This window comes from Haliaeetus albicilla, chromosome 13 (genome assembly GCF_947461875.1).
Source record: "Haliaeetus albicilla chromosome 13, bHalAlb1.1, whole genome shotgun sequence".
Taxonomy (NCBI): Eukaryota; Metazoa; Chordata; class Aves; order Accipitriformes; family Accipitridae; genus Haliaeetus; species Haliaeetus albicilla.
Window position 1 is genome coordinate 14,946,491 of NC_091495.1, and position 21,585 is coordinate 14,968,075.

A 21,585-nucleotide genomic window follows, 5' to 3' on the forward strand; every position below is an offset into this window, starting at 1 on the left:
TGTGGAACAACATTTGAATATAACTTATTCCACGGCCTTTAGAAATTTAAGCAGTTACTATCTGGAGTGTGTGAATCCCTGCTGTTGAATCTTAACTGTGTCTTACAAGTTTTTGGCAGCAAGTACTGAAACATGCATTCAGTATTAAATGTTTTGAGATTCAAGGTAAAATTGCAATAACAGATGTTATTACTAGTTTCTCCACAATCAATAATACACCTGAGTGAGTTAAACTCTTGATGCATGTTACATTATTTTATTGTTGAATATTGGGTTTATAGTACTCAATAATGTGACTCTTTCAGTGTGTTGATCTCTGTCAATGACATGCCTCATTGATATAATTCTGCACTTATAACATGTGTGGAGTGTAATTGCTGAATGAGGCTCCAGTCCTTAGTCCAGAGGCTTAGACTGTATTAAAAATGTTAGGTGAGTAATTGGGTCTTTGAATTTAGGAGGAGTTATATCATGTCACAACTGCAACAAATAATTTTTTTCTAATTTCATAGTGACACAACGCACCTCCAGAGTCATTTTGCAACTCAGGGTACTGGAGCAACTTCTGTTCTATTACTTAATAATCTTTCTCATGTGTCGCTGCATCTTTGCTCGTTTGTGTATGATATGCTGGGACAAGTCAAATTTTCTTATGCATCTTTCCCTTCACTGTGTGTGATGTATAGATGTACTTCCAAGAAAAGTTTGCAGTTTAGAACAGTAACTATCACACTAATTCTCCATCTCTATTCCTTATGTTTTGTTGCTCTGGTAAGTATGATAAATGCCATGTACAATTCATCATCAAAAGTGAAAAAAAAGGTAAAGGTTTGGAGAAAAACATGTCCATTTCAATAATGCTAGGATGCTTTTATTAAGTAGGCTGAGAGATCCATTAGTTTCGTTATTACTTAAAACCTGTGACAAAAATATGATTTTGGAGGTGCCTTGGACCAAGCTAATATGCTTTCTTTGCCTCACTAATGGAAGTAGTAGACATGCATTACTGAAGTGAATAAAATGTTATTAATTTCCTCATGGGAACATGGTGAACCCCCTTTTTTAATTGTATTGTAATTTGTTAAACAGTTTTGTGGCTTTTTAATTTTAAAAACAATAGTCATGGTTGCAAAACCCAAACTGAGTAGGATTTTTTACTTCATAATTAATAAAAAATTGGTGCATTAAAAAGTTGGTACATTAGAATTCTCTAAGTATCTTTTGTTTCCATGCTGTTGTTCTTATGTGTAGGTTGTTAATTTTGGGGGAGAATATCAGAGTTTTTACTGCTGTGTTAAGTGATTTGTCTTTATCTAATTGTCCTTCGCTAGCAAAGATCTGAAATCTTAAGAGTAACAGTATATGGCTTTTATTTTTAAAAGGACACTTTTATAGATATGACATAGTCTGATAATAAAAAAGAGGTTACATCTTTCTATGTATTTACTATCTACTGTTTCTCTGTTGTAGTGCGGTTGGCACGTTTGCTCGAGCATTGGACTGCAGTAGTTCTGTCAGACAGCCTAGTTTACACATGAGTGCAGCGGCTGCTTCCCGAGACATCACACTGGTACGTGGCTTCTTAAAAACTCTACAACTTTTTTATATCTATGAATTCAACAGTATCTATTACTTCAGAGTCCCTGTCCTCCGGATATCTGTTTTTCTTTAGATACCTGTGTGCAAGGTGCATATGTGTATGGTAGATAATGCTGTGTGTTTTCTGTAAACTTACAAGTGCTGCCCTCGTAATCATACTGTAAATCACTTGACTTTAGCTGAAGTCTGTTTAAATATATCTTCATATGTGATAATTTGCACAGCAGAGTGGGTAATACACATTGTATAGGGATTCATTCAGTATAATTGATCAATAGTGTGATTTAAAGTATGTGGTAATAAAGCTGATTGAAAATTTTTTGGATAATCTTTTGTACTTATTAGAGGTGTGTCAGTATATTTTCTAAAGGATAAGCAATCTGACTTTGTAAGCAACTTTTTGAAGAACTTTTTACTTAGGATATACTTAGGATGTTTTCTTAGCTGGTTAAAGTATTCACTGTAATGTAAGCCCCTGCATCTTTTAGAGAAAGTTAAAAATATATCAATAACAGACCAAAGTTTTGTCTCTGTATACTCATATTAGCTGAGATGACAAGAAGTGTTATAGTAGTGAAAGCATGCCAGGAAAACTATGTGAGAACAAAAAATCTTATTGTTTTGCAGAATCAAGTTTGATTTAGATTTCCAAAGACATCAGTAGGAGATGTTTATTATTTTAAGTATTTGTGTACAGAATCATGAAGATGATAGTTAAGGCTAAAGTAGATCTGCTATTCATCAGATACTTGAGTATTTGAACTAGAGGACACTTGAAACTAACAGATCATTTTAAAATAGTTATGGTACTGCCTTAAAGTGGCTAGAGACCCCTGGAATTTAGTTACACAAAATGTTGTTGGAACAGATAATATCAGCAGGTTAAAAAAAGGGGTTAGAAGAATTATGGACCATGGGCCCGTAAATGGGTACTGAGGAGAACAGGGAGAGGTGTACCATCTAGCATTCCTAATTCCCAAGTTTTGTAGATGCTGGTGAATGAAATGGGAATTGATCTCAGGCTGTGGTTAGAGTTACATGCATATTTTCTCTAAGTAACATCCCTTGGTGCTGCTGTCAGAGACAGAATGCTTGGCTAGATGGATGACTGGTCTGATTCAGTAGGGCAGTTCTTCTATTCCACATAAAATATAGTTAGCAGTATGATGAGAAAAATATTTAATTTCTTACATTTTGCAGTGTACTCAAAGGCTATTAAACAGGAAACTGATTTAGTCTGGACTACAGTAGTGTAGTAAAGGCAGTGGCAAAATGTAATGTTTTCAGTAATACTCAAAATGAGTTTTCTGTTTCACAGTTACTTATATGATCTTACCAACACAATTCTGCTTACATTAAATGCTTTACTTTTTTCCATCAAAATAGTTCTTTAGCTTAACATTTTTCATTTTAAGATTTCATTGGGTAAAGAATTTCTAATAAATCCCACACATTGCTCATCCTTCTTACTGTATTCAGTAATTAACAGAATAGAATCATCCTTTCAGCAGTGTCATCTTACCTGAAAGTACATGTGCAGTGCTGCTAATAAAGGGATACACTTAGTGTTTGAGTGCCGTATAAATGTTTCTCCATTGCAAATGATCCATTAGGTTCCATTACACTTAATGAAAGGCGTATGTTATAATGAGGCACCAAAGGAGCCACCCCAGGTTTAATTATTGTGTCTGTCTGTTCTCATTTTCCTACCCCCTCAGCTTTTTAAAACCCTTCTCTTTTGCTCTTTGGCAATGTACTTCCTTCTAAGTTAAGAAAGGACATATTTGTCATTATAGTAGTTACTCTTTCAGACATTCCCATGTTAATTGGTAGCATATTTTGAGCAGCAGTTAAAGTTAGTACAGACGCTTGCAGAACTTGTGGTGTAACTCATTCATGCTTTGGAAGGGACATAGCGGCATAACACTAAGAAAATTATACTGTCTGTATTCTTAATGCAAGGCAGATAACCCTTGCACCTGAAGTGCTATTAATGGGGTTTCTGTACACCACATCTATGGTTTTCCAGTATTCCTAATTAGTTGTTTCAGTTAGAGATGAGTGTAAACAGACTGATACTAAAAAAAAAAAATACAATAAATGCATGGGTTATAAACATGAGTAAATTCAGGGTGGGTGTACACATTAAGGGAGGTCTTGCAGCTTAACAGCGAGTGAGAGGCTACTTTCAGGCTTCCTTATTTTGAAAACATGGGCAAGGTAATGAGACAAAGCAGGAAACTACCAATGCTTTTAGAAAACCCTACTGAAATACATGAAACTGTGTGTTTACCTTCTTAGATGATAGTAGATCTTCTTTTCTTACAGTGATAAAGACTTGTGAGACAGCCAACCAACTGAAGCTTGTATTTCTGGCCTTCTCAGAGGCAGTGTTTTATTTTAAAATGAAAACTGATCTCTGAGAAGAGAAAGAAACCAGGAAGACTTCCTGTTTCAGATTCCTAAACATTGTGTAGTGCATACACTGATGATGAGAGCCATTAAAGCAAAGCAGGTTGATGGAATCGCTTGCTCCTTGTGGTGGGCTTGTTCAGAAGAGCCTGTGCTACTTTACTGTAAGGACAAGGACGTAAATCTGGTTTTGGATGTCTCTTCAAAATGAAAAGTATGAGCAGGTTTTTCCTTTGTATTTTGAATGACATCTTTGTAATGATTCTTATTGGACTTCCATATATGTGGCTCCTAAGATAAACATGCCTAAAATATTATTGAATTATAGAATCCATACTCTGTTGCCAGTTTGAGTGCTTTGTTAGGGGCAGTTCGGTCTAGGTGATTTAGCTGCCTACTGAAATTGCAGCTGGTTTGGGAACTGTGTGTTACAGCTTGTTTGCAGCATGCCCTGTCATTGCCTTTCTTCCCAGCTCCATGCAGCCCACCCTTAGCTTTTGGTGGATAGTTTCTTCCTTCGCTTGTCTAAATTTGGACTTGGAAGTTCCCTCTATCTGTGTGGCTAATACCTTTCCTCTGGCGGAACCCCTTGTCTCTGCTGGGCAGTATGCTCTGGGCAAGAGTTCTTGGGGAACGGTGGTTTTTCCTCTGTCCTTCAAACTCCTGTTTGGGAGAGGCAACACGAGGTCTTCCCAGCCTCCTGCTCCTTAGGTATCAGATACCCGCTAGTTGTTTCTTGCGGTCTTCTCATCCTTGGGTAAAGCAGATAAAAAGGGCATACTGCAGGACTTTTTGTCTTGGGCTCTAGTAATGTCTTCAGGCTGCTCTTGCTTTTGCTAGCAGTTTACTCACTGCAGTGTGGGAATTTAATTGCAGGTGAGGGCTGACAAACCTGCAGAAGGCAAAGAGTTGTTATCATGGGAACTGGTCAGTGGTCTGTCACACAACAGCTCCGTGAAAACAGTACTTATCCATGGAGTTCATTATGAATCTTTTCTTTAGTAATATCAAAAAAAGCTTTATGGAATCAGATGCTTATTATAGATGGAAAAATAAACGTAAGGCAAAAGCAAGATCCTGATTTATTGACTTCTGTTGTCATTTTTCAGAAGGTTGGTATCAGTGAATAGATCCAGATTTAGCAGCTGCTCAGAAAATGCCTGATATGTACTGCTTTTCCATGAGGGCTGCAATTTAAACAAAGATTTAAACCTTGGTAACACATACACTGTAGGAGTTCAATCTTTAGGCCTGGTTTACCCATTGCCTGAATGATAAGCAATAAACTAGTGATATCACTTTACATTCTCTAATCTGAATGTTATGGATTTTGGCATTATGTTACATATTTCCGTATTAGAATACTTCATTTTAACAATGGCTTTTTCTCAAGGCTGGTGAATTCAACCTGAGCCACAAGTAAAATGATGTATTGTAGGATAATTGTGACATTACTTCTTGCAGAGGAAGCAGTTCAAGAATCTTGTGCTTGATAGATTTCAAAGAGGTATATTGAAAGCTGGAGAAAGATTTTAGCCACTCATAGGAGATCCAAAAGATAAGGAGAATTCATTATTTGCAGTACATTTGTGTGCGGAAGCTCAACTGGATTAGCTCTGTTAAGTCCTATACTGACACATAATGCAAGAGCGTTCCTTCCTTGAAAGGTTTTGGGTGCCCCCCTCTCATGAGTATAAGGTTGTGTGAGAGATTGCATGCTACAGTTACAGCTCATCACTGAAGTGGGACAAAGAGGTAGGAGACTGATGTTACACAGTCACACACATTATTGCACTTTATACCTCTAATACTTCTTTCAGCATAGAAATTTAAGATTGTAGGGATGAGTCTTTTGGGATGCTGAGTCAGAAAGGCTTTTGTATGTTGCTCATTTTCTGTGCAGGTGGATCTGTGATGTAGTTGCTTACTTTTCATATTCCCCATCATTGGTTAGTGATGTAAGCATTCAGTGTCACCTGTAAAGTGAAGAATGCCCTAACTTGTTCGTTTTCTGTTTTTCGCTTTTTATAACAGAAAGTGAATTAACCAAAGAAACCTCGTTTACCCATCTCTGATGACAGAGTTTAGGAAGGGACAAAAATCTTGCTTGTTTTTCAGTATGATGATAATGAAAAGAATGAATGACTTCCCTCCCCAGCAATGAGAACATTGAGCACATAGCTAAACAGCTGGCCAGACATCTACTGTTTAGAACTTCTGTTAATTGAAATGGCTCTTCAGTCAATATATACCTCTGTCTCTATTGGGTTACTTAGAACCAATTTCTACCAGCTAAAGATTCTCTAGAAATGTTTGCTAGTAATTTGCAGGAACTATTAAACTAATGTCATTTTTAGTAAACAATTTATTAAGGCATTTCCTTTGCCAAAATAATTAATGAATTATTTTCCTTATGTTCCACAACAGAAAACCTATGATATCAAGATTGATTCTAAATTTAGCATTAGTTGAGGCTTCTTGCATGGCTTATAGAAAATAATACATTTAATTTGCATTAACTGAAATGGACTACTGTCTATTTAAACACGTTTTTTATTCTCTCCTTCTCCTTGCTAGTTTCATGCAATGGATACACTGCATAAACACAACTATGATTTGAGCAGTGCCATCAGTGTTCTAGTGCCACTTGGAGGGCCTGTCTTGTGTAGAGATGAAATGGAAGAGTGGTCAGCATCAGAAGCTAGTTTATTTGAAGAGGCATTGGAAAAGTATGGCAAGGACTTCAATGACATTCGACAAGACTTCGTAAGTATGAAAGTAGTACACTTTTCTGTTACTGTGTGTTTGCATGGGTGAGCATAACTGCTTTCTGTAGGTTTGGAAGATTAGCTAGAGGAGCTATCTGTATAGCTGATATATGTAATTAACATACAAATACATTGTATCTGGCTTGAAGGTCAATATGTTTTCTTGTTCAGTGCCATTCTTTGGGGAGGTGTTGACAGAAGATAATCTGTTTTAATGGTTTAATACCAAGTAGGATGTCTCATGCTGATGTGTTTTGATGAGGATTTTTACAAGGATTTTACAAGCATCTCAAAAAGTTCCAGCAACTTTTCAGAACTTTTCCACCATTTCCAGTGAAATTCATTAGTAGCTATGTGGCTGACTGCCCTGAGTGTTTTTGGAAAGCTGGGGTTTCCTTCTATGGTTAGAAGAGAGAAATTTATATTCAGATAGCTTCTAAGGTGCACTACAGGGAGTTATTTTGACATATTAGGTATTTTGGCACTTCTGAAAAGTAAAGGAAATGTTTTCCATGACGTTCTAACTACACTGGCATTGGTACTGAAGTATCAGACTATAGGGCAGCAAAGCTTTAAATTGCTGAATTCTAATGCAGAGTAATGGAATGAAATTGATTCTAACACTGATTGCTGGAATTGCTAGTAATTTGTCTACAAATTTTTTTGTACGTTTCTTGGAGAGCCTCTTGCTTTCAAGGAAAAAGATTTCCTTTGTTGTACTAACTTAAAGTTGGGCTTTGTGAAAAGATTAGGATTTGAGCCAAAGGTATTCTATTATTTAAGACTGAAGTGGATTGAAACATTTTTCACAACAATCTCATTCTGCTTGACTCTGAGAACTCAGATTTTTTTTCTTTGCAGAAGTTACTCATCCATGAGGGGAAAATGGTACTGTATGGTAAATGTAGAAGTCCTTCCAAAATAGGGTGCAGGGCAGTGGGAGGAGGCTTGGCACTGAGCTAAGCTGTCTTTCCTTCACTTTCATGGTTGTGAAATGAAACAGATAATTGAATGAAGGTGGGAAGGAAAGGCTATTGTTTTTGTGAAGAACTGACATTTTAACAGGTGTATTATATCTGCATGCTTAATTTTGAGATTCCGAAGCGAGAAAATGTTCACTGCATTCATCACATAAAGTTGAAAATTGCATCATGGATGAAATAGTTCTGTTAAGTTCAAGAAAATATGATTGGAAAATAATATTTTATAGAGTTTTAGAACTGAAATCTTAATGTAAACTACAGTTCCTTATTATTTCTCACACAGATAAATGGCCCTCAGCTGTAACTGTACCATAGTTCAGTAGCTGTCTTCTAACTAAATGTTTCCTAATACATAATATTTGACTTTTCAAAATGCCTAAAGCATATAATACAGATTTTATTGGCTATTTACAAGTTGAGTCCTAACACAATTTGTGACTAAATATACCTAAGCCTTGTCTCTGGTATTTATGTAGTATTTTTATTTTTTGTATAATTTCTATGGTATGTAACATGTAATTCTGTTGATATGCATACAATAAAGTGATACAGTGGAGTAATGTGTTGCAGGAATTGCTTATGCATTTGTAACATTCAAATGCTAGATACTTGAGTGAGTCTACTAGAAGCTGTTTAAAATGTTCAGATTTTATCTCAGCTAGACTCCTGACACTCTCCCTCTTTCACTGAATCTTCCTTCCCAAAACAGAGATATTTTCCCTTGCCCTCCTCCCAAAGTGAGACACATGCACAGATCTAGAGGTAGCGTTGCATAGCCTACTGAGGGCACATTAATGATGAGTCAGAGTGCAGCAGAAATGGATGTGGGGCACTAATTAATTATAGTCTCATTTAGTTAGAATGGGGTGTTGTCTATCCTTAGTCACTTTTTTTTTTACCCGTGGAAAAGTGACATGTCATTTTTAAAACATCATTAGAAGAACATCTATTTTACATATCACTTTATATGGTATTGGTAACTTAGTGCACGCAGTCTTGATCTAATTCTATGTAATTTGAAATCTTTCAATTATATTAATCATTGTGTAATCTTGGGATATCTTAATTTCTCTAGAGTATAATTTACGTGTTCTCACTTGCTATGTTGCATTCTAAAAGTATAGGGATTTGAAAACAAACATTGGGTTTTAAGTAATCATCTAAAATAGTCCTTCAAGATTTAGATCATGGATATATGAAAAGCTTCTGCAAGGTGAGGTAGGAATAAATATGTAGCACTTCAGCAGTGATTTTCCATGAGAATACATTTGTCTATTACCATCCCTCTCTTCAGTGGCTAGTCATTGAAAAGTAAGTACTCTTACATGTGTTGTAAGAGCATGGACAAAGAAGCTAATGCACTGGTAGTATACATGCGAACTTGTTCGAGTGTCCCTGTAGGATTTAATGATAAAATTAAATCCTGTGGTGCCTGAGATTAAACTCAAACCTAAGCAGTCACGCAGTGGTGCCACAGTACAGGCAAGACTGTCATGTTGCATGGCAGAAAGTGGTTGGTAGCAGTCTCCTGAAGCAGAGGAGTTGCCTTTTCTGAATCGGCCCGGACTTGCAAGGCATGGCAGCTGCAATTGCAGCCCTTACATGATAGTTCTCTAAAGAGCGGGTTCATTTACTTTTTCCAGCAATTATTAAGAACTGGTGCTATTTGATGTTCAATGTGCAGCTCAAGCATTAAGCTATAAATGTTAAATATTAGTAAGCAAGACAATTATTATAAATCAAATTGTGTAAAAGAGTTTGCCTTTTTTTTAGTAGACAGAAGCTCATTTCTTATCAAATTACCAGTCTAGCCTTTGAATAATCATTCTCATCAGCTGTTGACTCATCAACTGTTATAGAAGCTCATTTGTTGAGGTTTTGCTGTTTTTAAGAACCTCTATGAATCCTAATCATCCTAAACCTTTTAAGTTAATTGAATTTACTTGATGTACTTGAATTACTTCACATCCCAGGATAGTAGAAAGGAAGAAGACTGAATATTTTATGTTCTCCAAATATAACTATTTTCCTAATGGTAAGAGACATCTGTTATGCTTGTTATTTCTTATTTTTTCATTATCAACAGTTTTCACAAATTTATAACTATTACTTCTCAAATATAGCAGGAAAGGCCTTGGGAATCAGACTTGAACCGTTTATAGAAAACAGGAGCAACTGTTTTCCAACTTCAGAAAATTTTGGAAACATTCCTTGAAGTTAACATATTCATTTTAAGATGCTTTATAATCCTAAGGTTTTCCTGCTGGTCTGATTGGAGTGGGCCATTTTTACCCTGAAGAAACTAAAGAAACTGAAAATTCCCTCTCCCTGTTTTTGTACTGCTGACACCTCTCTGCTAATTTTCTCCTACAAAAATGTCACACAGATGGTCATTTTTACTTCTTTCAAATAGCGTTTAATAGAATTTGGTAATGAGAGTACATTATTCTATGGCTTTTCACAGCTCCTTTGGCAGTTCAGAGCAACCTCTGGAAAATTCACATCCCTCTACAGTGTTTTGTCATTTAAGTGCGTAGGTAAACAGGATACAGGATATTCATAGTTAGTGTGTCAAACAGGTTTTCTGAGTTGTGAATCAAAGTGTAAAAGGATTATGGTTGTCCATCCAAGCATGTTACTTGCCTTTCTTTAATTGTAGATGCCTACTGAGTGAATGAATATACTGGTGTCACAGTCATAGTTAAAATAGATTGAAGTATTTTCTAGAGAAATGGCAGACATAATCTGTAGCATGAATGTGTTAAGTGTTCAGGAAGGAAAATAAATATGGAGATGCTAAAATGTACTTGTTGACAATGGAAGGTATTTGGGGTGACAGTGTTTCATCTGGATGCCAGGAAGAATATGGACCTAAAGACTGAGAAGCAGCTCATCTGATACCTCACACCAAACACATGTTCCTGTCGCTGGCCTTTTCTTGGGCAGATTTCTCTTAAGGCATAATTTACCTGAGAAAGTAAAAGGATTTCAGTAAACCAAATTGTGTTGCTATTTATTGGAACATCAGCTTCTGCATTTGTTACACTGCTACTTTTTAATTAAATGCAAATGGTCAGGGATTTACACGCTGTGGTACACTGCCTGAGAAAGAATTCACAGCTAAGACTGTGGACCTGAATCCCAGCTGATGAAAGGCAGAGGTGGGAGCCAGACTCAGTTCCTCTTAAGTGTCTGCAAGCAAGCAGCATGAAAAACTGGCTGTGAGCTCTGCATGCAGGGAGAGGCAGCTTGATAAGGTGTTCCTCTGTTGTTTTAGGAACTTAATTAAAGGTTCAGGAACATATTCTTTTGGCTTAATACATGCAGAAGGCCTCAAAGTGGAGTGAGTAAGGTTGGAAAGATAAGTTTCCACACCTGTGTTCTCTGGGACTTCCTAAAAATGATCTTCATTTCTGGGAAGCAGAGAATATTGGTGTTAATGCATGCATCTGGAAAATACAATGCACAAAACAGTAGCATCTTCCTAGGTTATGAAGAAAAATTGCATGAATTTTGTACGAGAAGTACTAATTTAAATTATAGAAACCATTTATGGAGTCAAATAGATTATTTGGTAGTAATTAAAAATGGCTGCTGCATGCTTAATTTTCTCCCCTAAACTTAGGCTAATACATTTTTGTTTTACCAATGAACATGTGCACCCAAAATCATCATCATCATCAATTGCCCTGAGTCTGCACGGAGATTCTTGTGAAACATTCATTGAAAGTGTCACTCTTGTTGCTCAAGGTAGCATTTGTCCCTAGCATCCTTTCATTTCTTGTTTAATGGTCAAGGGTATGTGGAAGTTTGTGCGAAACCTAGTGGTATTGTATGAGAGGCTGAGTTGTTATGTGACTTGAAAAACCTGTGAACTAAGTACAGTAACCACTGTATTTATTAAGAGTAAAATTGTCATGAGACTCAAATGCAGTCTTGTCAAGATGATTTATTTTAGTTCTGAAATTGTTCTCCATCTGATACACTTTTAATAGAGATACTGCCTTCTGTGTTTCCTGGTGGAAATCTGGATTCTGTTTCGATCATTTTCTTTAACTATATGGCTTAAACAGGATATATTACATTTGGATTTGGATGTGTAATATTGCTGTAATTCTGCATCCTTGTTAATGATAAGGAAAGGTTGTGTATTATTAATAGTAGTATGTATTCATTTGCATATGGGTTTTAATGTAGGTATGTAATATATTCACATTTTAGTATTTGTGTATCAACTACTTGATTTTAACGTGTTTAATAAGATGTGGACATTGCAATTTCTTGGAACCGCTTTAATTGTAACAAATGTTTTTCAGCTCCCTTGGAAGTCACTGACTAGCATCATTGAGTATTATTACATGTGGAAAACCACTGACAGATATGTGCAGCAGGTAATTTAATGCTTATTTCAGTCTGCCACATTCTTAAAAAATCTGAACATGTTAATGCATAAAAATCCGTTTGTGTTCATAAAAAGAGATATGGTGGGAGGTCTATGGTAATATTTCAGGCTATAGACCAGTGGTTTTGTGCTGTTCACAGAGTGCATTGTGAAATCCTCTGATGCCTACTGTACATCACATAGCTGTGAAGAGCTTTTTAAGCCATTTGTATTGTATGGTGGTGTGTAGCAATATGATTCCTGGTTCTTACTGCAGTATGGGATAAGAAGGAAATGGGCTGCAGAGCAAATGCTTTAGGCTCTGACGCTGTGCATGGGACTGAAGGAAAAGGAAAAATAACATTGTTTTAAAGTGGTTGCTAATGTTATGAACCTTTTATTGGTACTTCACGATAAAACATTACTTTGGCATTACCAGGATTTAAGAACAAAATTGAGAACATTCTGCATACAGTGGATGTGTTCGTCCTTCAGATTGAATGTTCAGTTGGTTGGGTTGCTCTGGAAGCAGAAACATAAGATTATATTGGGTACCGACACTGGGATATTTTAAGAAGGTTTAGGCAAAATTTTAGTGTTGGTGCTTTTTATATATTGCACTCCTAATATATTTACTCTTTGGTTTAGATATATAAAATATTTTAAAATACACCATTTTAATTTCTCATTTAACATTTAAGTTTGTAGCCCCTTTACTTGCTGCATAATTAGTGGCAATGTTGTGTACAGCATGGTGAAAAGCAATTTTATGCTGTTATGATTACTGTTGTATTGTTAGATGGATCTTTGGAATTGTTCCACATTTGTTACAGTGTGTCAGAAGGATGATTGCTTCAGGTTGTTCTGGTTTATTTGAAAGCATTTCTACATCGTCTGGTTAGGATATGGAAAGTAAGGGAATTGTCTTTTACCACGTAGTAGAATCTTGGACTATCACTAGTACCTTTTAGTTCTATGGATAATACAAACAGAAAATAATATGCTGTGTATAAAGGCATGTTTTTCTGGGTTTGTCGCCATATATTTCACTTCTAACACTTTTTTTGCGCTGTTAATCTTTATCCTAGAAAGGTATTGCCAGCAGAGATTTCCTGTGCTGTTTGTCAGCTCTTAAGGATTGGGTGACAGATGATCTTGAAGAGTCACATAAAAAGATATTATTAATACTGAAAGCCATGGAGTAAGGATAAACTGAAGGGCAAATTGAGTTTTGTCAACACTCTTAGGTTGTGCAGAGACTGATCTTGTTTCCTGTGCAATTTTTCTGAAATACTTGCTCTGGAGTGGTTGGCAAAAGACCTAAGACTCCCTTTCTAAAGTTCTCTAGGGTTTCACTGTGATTCTGTTGCTACAATGATTAAGGTGTGTGATGGTGTGTTGAGTTTGTGTATCCTTTCACAGGATTAGGTTTTTAGCCTCACAAGAAAAGCGCATAGGCTTTATGGTTATCTACAAATTGAATGCTCTTATAAATGTCTGTGTTTTACTTGTAACGAAGTAAACTTAGAACATCTGAACTCAGAACATGGCAGTACACCACAGGTTTGAATGGTTTAGACATGTTCTTTCAGGGTCATGCATATGATCATCAATAACAAAACCAGTGTAGGCCAAATACCTCATTTTTATCCTGGTTAACACTTCTGTAATCCTTCCTAATGAGGGACCAGAACTTCTTCCTGCCTTTGTTTAGTTTGTTCTGGAATGGTAAAAATAATACAGTTCAGTAAAAATGATATCTGTAGCGTTTTTTTCCCCACCAGAACAAGCTGTGATAACTGAATGCATTTCAGGGAGAAAATATGTTCAGTAAGAAAGTGGCAGAGTCATTCTTATCTAAATATCATGCTTGAGGCGTAGGGCAGCTTGAGGGAATGGGAAGACAAAAAGATCGACATACATGCTTGAATCTTATGCATAAAATACAGTCTCTGAATTCTAGATTGGTGTGATTTAATATGAAAATTTGCTCTTTAATTATCTTTAATTTTTTTGTGTGAATTGGCTGCATTATGTCAGGCATAAGAAAGATTTACTTAGGTCATGGTTTAACCCCAGCCAGCAACTAAGCACCATGCAGCCGCTCGCTCCCTCCTCCCCCTCTCCCAGTGGGATGGGGAGGAGAATCAAAAAAAAGAAGTAAAACTTGTGGGTTGAGATAAGAACGGTTTAATAACTAAAGTAAAATAAAACACAATAACAACAACAGTAATAATAAAAAATATAATACTAATAATTGTAATGAAAATGAATATAAAAAAACAAAAAAAGGAGAAATAAAACCCAAGAAAAGACAAGTGATGCACAATGCAGTTGCTCACCATGTGCTGACTGATGCCGGAGCAGCAATCTGTGCCTCCTGGCCAACTCCCCCCAGTTTACATACTGACCATGATGTTCTGTAGTATGGAATATCCCTTTGCCTAGTTCGGGTCAGCTGTCCTGGCTGTGCTCCCTGCCAGCTTCTTGTGCACCTGCTTGCTGGCAGAGCACGGGAAGCTGAAAAATCCTTAACTTAGGATAAGCGCTACTTAGCAACAACTAAAACATCAGTGTGTTATCAACGTTATTCTCACACTAAATCCAAAACACACAGTACCAGCTACTAAGAAGAAAATTAACTGTATCCCAGCCAAAACCAGGACACCTTGTCATAATTGCTACTAAATATTATTCCTGCTTGGTAGCTAAAGGTGGTGATTTAATGGCAGGGGAGATACTGCTGCCACCTTGCCTTCAGAGCATGTTCCCTTGACATCAGGGTGAAGGGAAATAGATATGTTGAAGTTCTCAGTCTGTGCTGAAGCTGTTTAGCAAAACTAATTCAGGCCTTGGGTAATCATTCTTGGTGATCTGGCACTTTTCATGACCACTACATTATACAGTGTTTGAGGAAGGCCAGGTGGCTGATACCACTGAATGAAATGTGTTCTCATTATTTGAAGTGTTCTTAAAAATCTGATTCAAAGCGAAAAGACTTTTACTGAGACTTTGCAACAGAAGAAGGAGAACATATGTAAGGATAACTAAATTAATGTACTACAATAATATATTTCCCTCTCATTTATTTATTTCCACTGTTGAAAACAGTACTAATGTAGGGAAATGGTAATTTCTTGGGATATTTGTCAGTTGATATTCATAACAAAAGTTCTTAAAAAGAAGTAACATTCAGTTTCAAGGGTAGCTGATTAAAAGTAGTGAAGCCCAGGTGAAAAGCAGGGTTAGTGTAGCTTGACCTCCCCTACAATGCAGTCTATAAGACTTGTTTGAAATAGTTACTGTTTAAGATCAGATGTAAATTTTTTTTTCAGGAAAAGCATCGTCTCACTTTGTTACATTGCTCCAGTGATATATTACTCTTGTTGTTTCAAACTGGTGCTTTGTTTTTTGTCTAAATATTTTCAATTTCAACTTCCAACCTTTACAGTTTACCAGTTTTCATCCTCTAAATTTCAACAGGCAGAGGTTTCATCTAAGAAATTGCAACTATTTGTTGATAGTTTTGTTTCTGCATCCTTTCTTTTCTCTCCGTACTTAAAAGTCGATAGGTCAGTGTGAATTCAAGCTGTGATATTTTCTTTTGCTTTTAGAGAGCAATGCTAACCATAGTTTTAGTGTAAAAATACAGCTTATACTGAAATGGTATTGTGTGATTATTTCATAGAAGGTGGCATATCATTTATTTTAGTAAATAAAGGATGAAAGCAATTGCTAATACTGCATTCCTTACAACCCCTATGCCAGCACTAAAAGTATGCCAAAATTTAATTAATGTGTATAGTCACTTCTCACTGACACTGCCATCAGGGCTCGATACAGCTTCCTACAAATGTCTTCACATTTTGGAAGTGCTTCAAGGCTACTTTCCTCATTTCTTTCCCTTTATTGTGTTTTTCTCTTTTGCTCTGATGATCTTGCTAGGTGTGCAGTGAGATTTATTCGTTCTTTTTGTAGAATGGGACCGGTTTGTGATGAACCTCTGTGGAACACATTACCTGCTGACCTACAGTCTCGCATGCTTTTTCAGTTTGAAAACAAATTCTCTGTTGTTGGGTAGAATATGAAAAGGAAAAAGAAACAGTTGTGGAAAGCCTGTGGCCTGAAGCTGTTAAGCGGAAAGAGTTCACCACTGAGAGCTCTTCTGCTGGGGCTGTGAAATGTTCTCAGATTAAAAACTATCAATTTATGAGACTTGGAGCATGCTGCTGCTGCTGCTGCTGTTCTTTCTCCTTGCTCTTGTAGAAACTGATTTAAGCAGACAGAGCATACCAGGTTTCCATTTTTGCCACAGGCCTGTTGAGGGTAGTGCAGTGTTGCCAAGCCTGGTGCTGGGGAAAGACTGCAACTGCACCAGATGTATCGATGGAAGTCACTTCTGTAGCTCTGAACACAACTAAGCATTGTGAACAGCAAAAACCTGTTTAAAAAAAAAAAAAAAAAAGCCTATCTTGGAAATAAATGGAAAAGGGCTCCCATATTGCATGGGAATTAATTTGTGGTGGCATAGACTGCTTAGGAGTCTATTTGTCATAGATTGCTTCTCAAAGATGCAACTTTTATAAATGAGAGTTATGGTGATGGACAGCACAGAGGCAACTTTCTGAAATGGAAAAGAGCGGCCGTTTACATGAGGAGGCTTACTCAGGCTATTCGACCAGGAAAGCTGATTAACCCTGTGACTTGCCTTGTGGCTAAGGGAAAAAACTCTCAGAGCAGAATTTTTGATGATACTTTTCTCAAGATGGGAAATACCTTCCTGGATTGTGAATCTTGCAAAGATTGGATACCAGAAAATAGGAGTGTAGCAAAGAAGAGAATTGGCTGTTGAAGGTGAAATGGACAACTAAGTTTTAAACACCTGATAAACAAAGGGAGAAAAGGGGGGATCTTGAGAGATGGGGAGGTAGTGTTGGTTTATTATTGCTGGATATCAATGCCCCCCCCCCTTTTTTTTTCCTCCTCTGTGATAAAATTGACCTTGTTTCAACTGCTTTTCTCTCTTTTTTTTTTTTTTAATTTTATTTTTCCCAAGCGAACAAAAGTAATGTCTTGTGTACAGGAAGAGCAGAGAAATAATCTTTTTTCCTTCATCTTTTACATAAGGACAAATGTTTCAGATAACCAGTAGACATCTGAACTCTGTATTTCTTGTGCCATTGCTGAAAAAATTACTTAGTTACTTGTATAATACATGGCAATAACTAAAACTTCTCAACATTTTAGAAGTTAGTATTACTACCTTGAGTGCAATGATTTTGGGTTTTTGCAAGTATGAAGAAAGTAATAATTTAGTAAATTCACAGACGGTCTTGATAGTCATGTAGCTGTCCTGCTACTGCTGTGTTCCTGAGCTACAGTTTTAATGGCACTTAACGGATGTAGATGTTTAGTTATTTCTAACAGTCACTGGGCTTTACTGTTCCGCTTTCTTATACTGCTTATAAAATACTAGCCTCAGGCTTGACAGAGCACGCAATAAGTATCGAGTTACATTGACTGATGAGGAACTCATCATGTGCAATTTCATTCATTTATTTTCTACTTATTCTGCAATGAGGTTTAGCCACAATGTCATACATGTTTATGTAGATGTAATTTATGTAAATTATAATTGTCGTTTTTACAGTTTTGTTGTCATATGTGAGGCCTGTGAGTTTTACTGGGGAGGACAGTATGCTATAATTTCTAACTAATAATAAAACCAGAGAAATCATTTTTCATGGTTTTCATCTTGTAGATTTCTGCACTTGTTTTGGAGGTTCTTGTGGAATCACAAAATAGAAATAATTTTATGAAATCTTGTACTGGAATATAATAAAATATTTTAATGTGTTAATTTTTCAACTAGAAACGTCTGAAAGCGGCTGAAGCAGAAAGTAAATTGAAACAAGTATACATCCCTACCTAGTGAGTATAACAAAGTGATTTTTTTGAATAATGCACAGGTAAAATTGAAACAGTAACATGCAGTTACATGCAGTAACATGCATGATATTTTCTTAGTTGTCTTTTTAACAGTTACTTTCTAGATATTTGTTATATACAAACAGAATATACAGTGATATAATCAGAAAATGCCACAAACTCTCGCCATAAGTGAAACCTTCGTACTTAACTGAGCCCATTGTCTTTGACCTGCAGACTGCCTGTTCTGGAATGGTGAGAAGTTTTACAAAAGGTGATGAAATGCTACATGAACTGCACACATGCAAGAAGGGCCTTATAGTTTTAAAAGTGTTTTTTCCAGAAAATTGCTTCTGAATCCCTGTAGCACACTTCGTATTTCTGTAAATGCTGTATTTCAAAACAGAAGCAGTTGTTAATGTTACATAAAATAAAATCGGATACTTTCCCATTACAGTTTTATCTTGCTGATACAGTCTGTTTTTCAGCTAGAGACAAGAGATGTTCTGACTGTAAATTAAAGGTAGCTCACAGGCCAAAATCTTATATCTTTGAACAAGTCTTATTAACGAAATCTGTTTTCTTCTGAGGGGTTTTTAATCTGTTTTTTTAAATTTAAACGCAATACTATATCTGCTTTTGTTAACATGTAGTTTACAGAAACAAGATGTAATCTGTCTCTTTCATATTCATAACTTCCTCAAGATTATGTGAAGGGAAAGGGTTACAGATGACATTCTTTTAAGCTTTCTGTGGGTATATTTAGTTTATATATATGTGAATTTCCCATTGTTATGAGTGTTTGTATAACGGAAGACTAGAATACCAAATGAAATACTTTGAAAATCCATTGTTGTCTTTTTGATGACTTACATGAATTGCATATAATAGAGCTTCATTTCCGTATTTCATACAGACTTTTCTCTCTTAAACAGATTTAATAATACAAACAGCAGACTGTTTAATTAATTCTTTTAATCTCATCTCTGAAGAAACGTTGTGAGTTTTGAAGCTCAAGTCTCTAATAAATGATGTCAATTTTAACAAAAGCTGAAAACTCTAGTATGAGTGTTCCCTGACCCTCTCAGGGAAGTGGCCGCTTTAGGAAAACTGTAAGATGCTCAGTCTTTACATAATGCTTTTTCAGTTCCATTTCCTTGGTCCATGTGGACAATTCAGGACTTTTGCCAATATGTTCACAGGAGGGACTAGTTGTATTGGATGACAAAACCTGTTATGAAATGTAGGATTTCTGTGGTTTTTATTTTTCTTACTGTCTGTCTTTTGCCTCCATGTCAAGACAAAATGCATAGTCAATGGTAAGAGGGTGGTAGGACTTCTCAAGTCTTTGATAACTGTGCAATCTAGGGCACTCATGGTCAAATGGATTGCTTAACATTCTGCTTCAAGACTGATTTATAGTATTTGAAATCCAAGTAGAATTGATTCTCAGAGCTGAATACCTTTTTGAACTTGATCATAAGGTATTTCCTGTAAAAGCAAGGTTCTGCCTTCAGTACCAGAGGGTCCCTTTCAATTCATGGCTTCTCTGGAAGGTAACTAAGCAACAGATCATAATGTGCAAGCCTTGATCATCTCTCGATCCCTTCCCTTGTACCTTGAGCCCACGGTACTTGATAAAGGGTATCTGGAAATTGTAAAAGTGTCTCTCAGTGGATATAGTGAAAAAGAAGGCGGCAGAAGGCAGATTTGCTGGCATTTGGATTACAGACTTGATACAGTAAAGATTTCTTCAATGACTCATTTTAACTAGTCTTGAATATATTTTATGCTACCTAAAGTAATGAATAATCATCTTAGGAATCAGTGTATCCAGCCTTGCATTGTATTGAGAGTATAGCATGTCAAAGGGGTAATTAACACCCACAAAGCTGGAACTTTGGAAATACTGTACTTAACCTGGTGAAGAGTATATTAATTCTCTCTGAATTAACTGACCTGTAAAGTCCTACTTCACTGAAGTATTAGTAGGTCAAATAATCACAATAATAATATAACAAAAGAATAATCCAAACCCAGTTCTTCAGCCTTCTCAGAGAGAAAGTAGTTTAGGACAGAACCCAGACAGAACAACCTGATATTACATGGGCGAACTTTGCCAGGGTTATAGTACATTCACATTTATTGCAGTTGGTCAGAAGGTATGTACTTCTGCTTGAGATAAGAGGCAGCAGACCCTCTTTTAGGGTGGACAGCCTTGTAGTATTACAGACAGTGTTACTACTCTTACTTGTTATACTCACCCAAAGTCCAGCCTTACCTCGTAAAGCCTTATCTGTTGACTGGAACCCCCGTCTTAAATTCTGTGCTGTGTCAGGCTTTTGTTAATGCTTGACCCTGAGACTTGGTCTTTTACTAGCTTGCCAAGTAGCTTGGACCATGTGAGAGCATTTTACAAAGATCTGTAAGTTTGACTATCAAAGCAGCTAATAAGATTGATTGTTTTCATGTTGACCAACTGGTTAGTAAAATCACTTTTTTTTTTTTTTTTTTTTTAAAGCAATAAGCCAAATCCCAATCAAATATCCAGCAACAATGGGAAACCTGCTGCAGTCAATGGAGCAATGGGAGCCTCTTATCAGGCACAGGCCTCACTAATAGGTCGGGCTTGTGAAAGCTGCTATAGTAAGTAAATTTTTTTAAATTTTTTTTTTTTAATAATTCAGGAGTTTGGGCTAATCTTAATATGCACTGTTTTTTAGAAACAAATGTATGTACTTCTGATTGCATGCTATAGAGGATAATTTTCAATGACTTGTGTGGCAGAAATAACTTCTACATTAGAGCTACCTTCAATATACTGATTAAATGTCAATATTCAAATCCACTTCATGATTATTTTTTTTTTCACAATTCAGAAAGTACAGAAGGATAAAGTAGTATAATATGATGGCACTGAAACATTAGTCCTTTACCTTCAGAATACTAGATTCAAATTTATTTTCGGTTCTCCTGTAAGGCTGCAGGGTTTTTGAGTTGGTTTTTTGGGGGTTCTCCCCCCATCCCCACCCCATTGTTGTTGGGGGGCAGGGAGAGGGCATGTTGGTGGGTTTTTTTCCTAGTATTTTTTGTGTTTCTGATGGTCCTTGTTGTACTTCTTGCAGCCTTCAACACAGGTTGCATGAGAGTGGATACAATAAAATCTAGAAATGGGAAGAATTGAAAAGGCCTACCATGTGACAGTTCTTCAGTTATCATTGCTATGACTGCCTGTCTCTGAAACACCAATTAAATTAAAACCATATTTTGTATACAGGAAGTTCCAGTTACAACGTTTGTTGTTTTTCAAATCACATTTTTTTAAAGAATAGTTTTCTTGAGAAACATTACAAAAAGAAAAGAAAAAAGGTTAAATTAGTGTTTCCTGCTGAGTCTTCACATGCACAAGATAAAGGTATACATGCATCTTCAAGGTCAATAGGAGATGTGCTTGTCCTTTTCTTACATGGATCTTGATTTATAAGTACTCACTTTGCATGACTTGAGGAAAAAA

At 36.3% G+C, this 21,585-nt stretch overlaps 1 protein-coding gene across 2 annotated transcripts in view; it reads left to right on the plus strand.

The window, feature by feature from the left end:
* MTA3 (metastasis associated 1 family member 3) overlaps positions 1-21,585 on the plus strand; it is a 142,499-nt gene that overhangs the window by 64,181 nt on the left and 56,733 nt on the right. For both annotated transcript variants that reach the window (XM_069800247.1, XM_069800248.1), the window contains exons 8-12: positions 1,471-1,570; positions 6,589-6,777; positions 12,079-12,153; positions 18,016-18,074; positions 20,593-20,717. In XM_069800247.1, the coding sequence (XP_069656348.1) occupies positions 1,471-1,570; positions 6,589-6,777; positions 12,079-12,153; positions 18,016-18,074; positions 20,593-20,717 (548 nt within the window). The remainder of the gene's footprint in view (positions 1-1,470; positions 1,571-6,588; positions 6,778-12,078; positions 12,154-18,015; positions 18,075-20,592; positions 20,718-21,585) is intronic.